The following is a 6,963-nucleotide window of genomic DNA, read 5'->3' as shown; positions in this document are numbered from 1 at the left end:
GTGCTGCCAGTGTCCGTCAGTGCCACTACAGTGCTCATCGGTGCCATCAGTGCCCATCGGTACCGTCAGTGCCACTACAGTGCCCATCTGTGCCGTCAGTGCTCCATCAGTGCCACTACAAATTTATGAAGAAAAATTACTTATTTGCAAAATTGTATAATAGAAATGAAGAAAAATTCATTTTTTTTTTACAAAATGTTCAGTCTTTTTTCATTTATAGCACAAAAAATAAAAAACCCAGAGGTCATCAAATGCCACAAAAAGAAAGCTCTGTTTGTGGGGAAAAAAGGACGAAAATTTCATATGGGTACAGTGTTGCATGACTGAGTAATTGTCATTCAAAATGTGAGAGCACCGAGAGCTGAAAATTCGTCTGGTTAGGAAGGGGGTTTAGGTGCCCAGTGGTCAAGTGGTTAAAAGTCAGAAACTCAGAATTCTGTAGAATTTTTAATTTTATAATTTTCAATTCTGACTTTTAATCTCAGAATTATGATTTTCGAACTCAGAATTCTGTATTTTTTTTTATGATGGTCCCAGGGCTCTTCCATACAGCAATGTATGAAGATAAGTTGCTGTAGGTCGTCATTGTTTTTCGACGGAGTAAATTCACAGCAGCCGAATGCTTCAGTGCTTACTTAGGATCCCAGACTATGGAGTTTGTTCTCTCTGGCCCGGATTCACGTAGGAGAGCGTATATTTCAGCGGGCGTAGCGTATCCTATTTACGCTACGCCTCCGCAACTTAGTCAGGCAAGTGCTGTATTCACAAAGCACTTGCGTCCTAAGTTACGGCGGCGTAGCGTAAATGGGCCGGCGTAAGCGCGCGTAATTCAAAGTAGGCTGGTAGGGGGCGTGTTGTATGCTAATCAATCGTGACCCCACGTAATTGACGCTCTTAACGAACGGCGCGTGCGCCGTCCGTGAATGTATCCCAGTGCGCATGCGCCAAATTACGCCGCAAATAGTCAATGCTTTAGACGTGAACGTAACTTACGCACAGCCCTATTCACGTACAACTTACGTAAAAGGCGCAAAATTCGACGCTGTCCCGACATCCATACTTAACATTGGGTACGCCTAAGGCCTCGTACACACGGCCGAGGAACTCGACGTGCCAAACACGTCGAGTTCCTCGGCGAGTTCAGCCCTGAAGCCGCCGAGGAGCTCGGCGGGCCGAGTTCTCCCATAGAACAACGAGAAAATAGAGAACATGTTCTCTATTTTCTCGACGAGTTCCTCGGCGGCTCCATCGGGCCGAAAGTGTACACACGACAGAGTTTCTCGGCAGAATCCGGCTCTGACCGAGTTTCTCGGTGAATTCTGCCGAGAAACTCTGTCGTGTGTACGAGGCCTCATATAGCAGGGCTAACTTTACGCCGGAAAATACCTTACGTAAACAACGCATCTTGATACGCCGGGCACACTTACGTTCGTGAATCGGTGTATCTAGCTCATTTTGCATATTCGGCGCGGCCAGCGTAAATATGCACCCCAATATAAATATTTAATAATAATAGTGTGTGACTGTGGGGGGACATTAGAGTGTAAGCTCCACTGGTACAGAGACTGATGTGACTGGCTGTGTTCTCTGTACAGCACTGCGGTATATGTCAGAGCTATATAAATAAATACCTTGGATTACGAGCAAAATTTGTTCCAGAAGCATGCTTGTAATCTGAAGCACTTGTATATCAAAGCCGTTTTCCCCATAGGAATCAATGGAAACGCAGATCATTTGTTCCAGTGCCTCTGTTGAGTGTATGCAGTACTGCATGTGGCCAGAGGTGGGGGGGGCGCCGGAGACACTCGGAAGCGCTTGGGAACACTCCGGCGCCCCTCCACTTCTGGCCACATGCGGTACTGCACACCCCAGAGGCCTGAATCATGCTCATCTTGTGAGACAGCGCTCGCAATTCGAGTCAGGATTTAAAAAAAAAAAAAACGCTCGTATTGCGAAACACTCATAAACCGCATTACTCGCAGTCTGAGGTTTTACTGTATTTAATAATAGTGTGTGACTGTGGGGGGGGGGGGAGACATTAGAGTGTAAGCTCCTCTGGTGCAGAGCCTTATGTGATTGGCTCAGTCTTTTCTGTACAGCACTGTGGTATATGTCGGAGCTATATAAATGTATAATAATAATAGTGTGTGACTGTGGGGGGGCATTAGAGTGTAAGCTCCTCTGGTGCCAAGACTGATGTGACTTGCTTAGTGCTCTCTGTACAGCACTGCGGTATATGTCAGAGCTATATAACTATAATAATAATGGGCCAGATTCACGTAGTTCAGCGGATCTATAGATCCGTTCGATCTACGTGAATTAAGATCCGCTCCCGCAAGTTTAGGAGGCAAGTGGCTAATTCACAAACCACTTACCTCCAAACTTGCGGCGGCGGATCCTAAATCCCCCGGCGGAATTCAAATTCCGCGGCTAGGGGAGTGTACTATTTAAATCAGGCGCGTTCCCGCGCCGATTTAAATGCGCATGCGCCGTCCGCGAAATTTCCCGGCGTGCATTGCTCCCACTGACGTCGCTAGGACGTCAGTGGTTTCGACGCTTATGTAAACGACGTCCGTCCGTATTCGAGAACGACTTACGCAAACGACGTAGGAAAATTCAAATTCGACGCGGGAACGCCGGCTATACTTAACATTGGCTGCGCCTGATAAAAGAAGGGGTAAGTATACGACGGGTACGCCGCTACGGAAACGTCGTAAGAAGACTGCGTCGGGTCCGCGTACGTTCGTGAATTTGCGTATCTCGCTGATTTACATATTATTTATCGTAAATCAGCGGGAACGCCCCCGGCGCCATTTTTAAATTGAAAAAAAGATCCGACAGTGTAACACAGTCGGATCTTAGCCCTATCTATGCGTAACTGATTCTACGATTTAGGCGCATAGATAGGACCAGTGTAAGTCAGAGATACGATGGTGTATCAGGAGATACACCGTCGTATCTCTTTGTGAATCTGGCCCAATAGTGTGTGACTTTGGCGGGACATTAGAATGTAAGCTCCTCTGGTACAAAGACTGATGTGACTGGCTCAGTGTTCTCTGTACAGCACTGCGGTATATGTCAGAGCTATATAACTATAATAATAATAGTGTGTGACTTTGGCGGGACATTAGAGTGTAAGCTCCTCTGGTACAGAGACTGATGTGACTGGCTCAGCGTTCTCTGTACAGCCTTACAATATATTTCAGAGCTATATAACTATAATAATAATGTGGGACTGTGGGGGGGGGGGGACATTAGAGTGTAAGCTCCTCTGGTACAGAGACTGATGTGAGTGGCTCAGTGTTCTCTGTACAGCGCTATGGTATATGTCAGAGCTATATAAATGTATAATAATAGTGTGTGACTGTGGGGGGGGGGGCATTAGAGTGTAAGCTCCTCTGGTACAGAGACTGATGTGAGTGGCTCAGCGTTCTCTGTACAGCCTTCCAGTCTATGTCAGAGCTATATAAATAAATAACAATAATAGCGTGTGAAGATATTCACCCTCCCCGCTTCTTCGTATGTACAGAAATACCCAGAGAGGAGAACGCACGGCATTAACCCTTTCACCGCTCGCCTGCTCTTCCAGCCTCCACCATATACAAGTCACCCTCTTCTCCCCTCCGGCAGCCAAGGGGTTAATGACAAAGTGAAAAAAACACCAACGAGAGACAAACACATTTAATTATGCTGTCCTGAGGGGCCGCTGATTAGAAGAGAAACTCGCTTTCTTTCCATAATGGCCGACGCTCTCCCCTGAGATCTCACACTGGAAACAGAGTGCGGGGTGAGAGACTGTCAGACAACTGCGGAGGTCGAGACCGAGAGGAGCGCCTGGAGGACAAGACACCTACATGGGCTGAGGAAGAGGAGCGCCACGCCACAGCCGCGGGACCCGAGACATGCAGCACTTAACAGTAAGTATCAAACCATCTCCTCCCCACTGACAGGAGACACTGAAAGGAGCTTCCAGCATATGCTGAGACTTGTAGTTCCTCATCAGCTGAAAAGTCACAGGCATGAATAATTTCCTGCGTACCATGTATACACCGATAAGTATGTATACGGAGTATGTCAGAGCTGTATAAATGTATAATAATAATAGTGTGTGACTGTGGAGGACATTAGAGTGTAAGCTCCTCTGGTACAGAGACTGATGTGAGTGGCTCAGTGATCTCTGTACAGTGCTATGGTATATGTCAGAGCTATATAAATGAATGACTGGGGGGGGGGCATTAGAGTGTAAGCTCCTCTGGTACAGAGACTGATGGGACTGGCTCAGTCTTCTCTGTACAGCACTGTGGTATATGTCAGAGCTATATACCGTATTTATCGGCGTATACCGCGCACTATTTTGCCCTGAAAATCAGGGCAAAATCGTGGGTGCGCGATATACGCCGATACCCGCTTTCCCGCCACGAGTTTGAATACTGCGCCGGCATATACCGAGCGCAGTACACTCGTGAATCTTCGGGCGGTCTCGGCGCCTCTCGCACTGACGTCCTGAGCGTACAGGACGTCAGCGCGACAGTTGCCGAGCCTGCCCGAAGATTCACGAGTGTACTGCGCTCGGTATATGCCGGCGCAGTATTCAAACTCGTGGCGGGAAACGAGCGGGGAGGACGCGAGGACGCCGCAGAAGGACGCCGGACCCGCCGAAGAGGACACCCGACCCGCCGAAGAGGACACTCGACCCGCCGAAGACGGACGCTGGACCCGACGAGGCCACTGATGGACGCCGCGCAAGACACCAAAACTGTAAGTACAAAAAAACGTTTTTTTCCACAGGATTAGGGGCAACTTTAGGGGTGCGCGGTATACGCGGGAGCGCGTTATACCGCGATAAATACGGTAAATGTATAATAGTGTGTGACTGTAGGGCAGGGGTGGGCAATTATTTTTTCGATGGGGCCACATGAGAAACTAAAAATATTTTGGAGGGCCGGGCCAAAAGGCTAAACTCAACTTGCTTGTCTTGAAGGGAACGCCTATACCAGGAAGTAATCCCCGCTCGGAGGCATAGAAGAGATACGGCGATAACGAGAAGTACCAAAATAAAATAAAAAAGACCAGCATACTGCAGATGTCAGCAGTATGCTGGATCTAACTGCAAAAAGGTGATTTTTGGGTGAACTACCGCTTTAAGGTAGAAAAGCATAAAAATGTGTTATTTTACAAAACCCTCATACGGACAGGATACAGGAGATATCAGAGACAGCAGACAGAGATTGCATACAATGATTTTGAACAATCTCACCGCTGCCATTTTTGTCTGGAAACTGCTGCCTGTGCCTGTATGACAGCAGAAACCCTTTAATGGTTAACAGCACCATTATACCTAAAATCACTGATAATCCACAAGCTAATTGCTCATCAGAATAAGGGGTTTTCTTTTAATTAGCACATCAAGTTCAGGTAACTGAAAACATCATGCATGCTGTTAAAAAAAATTAGCTAAAATAGAGCATTTTTAATAGCAACCACGCAGAGTGCTGTCAGACAGGCACAGGCAGCAGTTAACAGACAAAAATGGCAGTGGTGAGATTGTACAAAATCATTGTATGCAATCTCTCTGTTGTCTCTGATATCTCCTGTATCCTGTCCATGTGAGGGTGAGCAGGGAGGCAGCCAGGCTGGAAAGATTTATTGATGGTGGAGGGGGCTCAGGTGGACCTGTGGTAGGTCCACCTGAGCCCCCTCCTCCCTCCACCATCAATTAATCATTCCAGCCTGGCTGTCTCCCTGCTTACCCTCACACAGTCAACGGCGGGCAGCAGGCTCCACAAACTTTACTCACTCAGTCGGGCAGGTACTGGCAGGGGTCCGTTCGTTGCTCCGGTGGGGCTCTGTTATCCAGTCCACCAGTCCCGACTGGTCAGGCTCCCTCCGCAGCCGCTCAGGTCACAGACCGTGACTCTAAGATTGCTCTGGCTCCACCGTCGCGTCTGCCTGTTCATAGGCTGGCGGGAAAATGCGCTCACTGCATTGGCTGCACGGGCAGGTGGGCTGGGCAGGAGGTAGACTCGGCGGCTCAGCATCGGCACCTTTCCCTTACATTTACCTACAGGGGAAAAGCGCCTTGTTTTAACAAACTGTCCGTGGGCCGGATTAAAAGGTCCGCCGGGCCGTATACGGCCCGCGGGCCGTAGTTTGCCCACCACTGCTGTAGGGGGACATTAAAGTGTAAGCTCCTCTGGTACAGAGACTGATGTGACTGGCTCAGTGTTCTCTGTACAGCGCTGCGGTATATGTCAGAGCTATATAAATGTATAATAAAATGTGTGACTGTGGGGGGACATTAGAGTGTAAGCTCCTCTGGTGAAGAGATGTGATGCAACTGGCTTGATTTTCTTTGTACAACACTATGGTATATGTCAGAGCTATATAAATGTATTATAATAGTGTGTGTGATTATGGGGGGGGGGGGGGATTAGAGTGTAAGCTTCCCTGGTACGGAAACTGATGTGACTGTTTTCTCTGTACAGCACTGTGGTATATGTCAGAGTTACCTGTATATAAATGTATAATAATAGTGTGTGACTGTGGGGGGACATTAGAGTGTAAGCTCCTCTGGTACAGAAACTGATGGGACTGGCTCAGTGATCTCTGTACAGCGCTGCGGTATATGTCAGAGCTATATAAATGTATAATAATAGTGTATGATTGAGGGGGACGTTAGAGTCATAGGCGTGCGCACAGGGTGTGCCAGGTGTGCCCAGGCACACCCTGATCACCCTGTGCAGCATAGATTCCCTTACTGCCCTACCCCCCCTTTCCCCCCACAAAGCTGCTGGCTCCCCCCTCCCTCTCCCGGTGGCTGATGCTGCGGGGATGTTTTAGGATGAACGGAGGAAGGGGCCAGTAAATATGTCATTTACCGATCCCTTACCTTTCTGAATGAACACAGTGGGCGATCAGTAGTTTGTAGTGTGTTTGAGCGTTGGGGTGAACACTCTAATGCAA

General features: G+C 48.2%; 1 protein-coding gene across 1 annotated transcript in view; it reads left to right on the top strand.

Moving 5' to 3' along the window:
* Positions 1 to 3,580: 3,580 nt before the first annotated feature.
* LOC120928846 (short transient receptor potential channel 2-like) overlaps positions 3,581 to 6,963 on the top strand; it is an 85,539-nt gene continuing 82,156 nt past the window's right edge. Inside the window, exon 1 of the mRNA XM_040339870.1 lies at positions 3,581 to 3,917. Coding sequence (XP_040195804.1) covers positions 3,903 to 3,917 — 15 coding nt within the window. The 5' untranslated portion in view covers positions 3,581 to 3,902. The remainder of the gene's footprint in view (positions 3,918 to 6,963) is intronic.

This window comes from Rana temporaria, chromosome 2 (genome assembly GCF_905171775.1).
Source record: "Rana temporaria chromosome 2, aRanTem1.1, whole genome shotgun sequence".
Lineage (NCBI taxonomy): Eukaryota > Metazoa > Chordata > Amphibia > Anura > Ranidae > Rana > Rana temporaria.
This window is presented reverse-complemented; position numbering and strand designations above follow the sequence as displayed.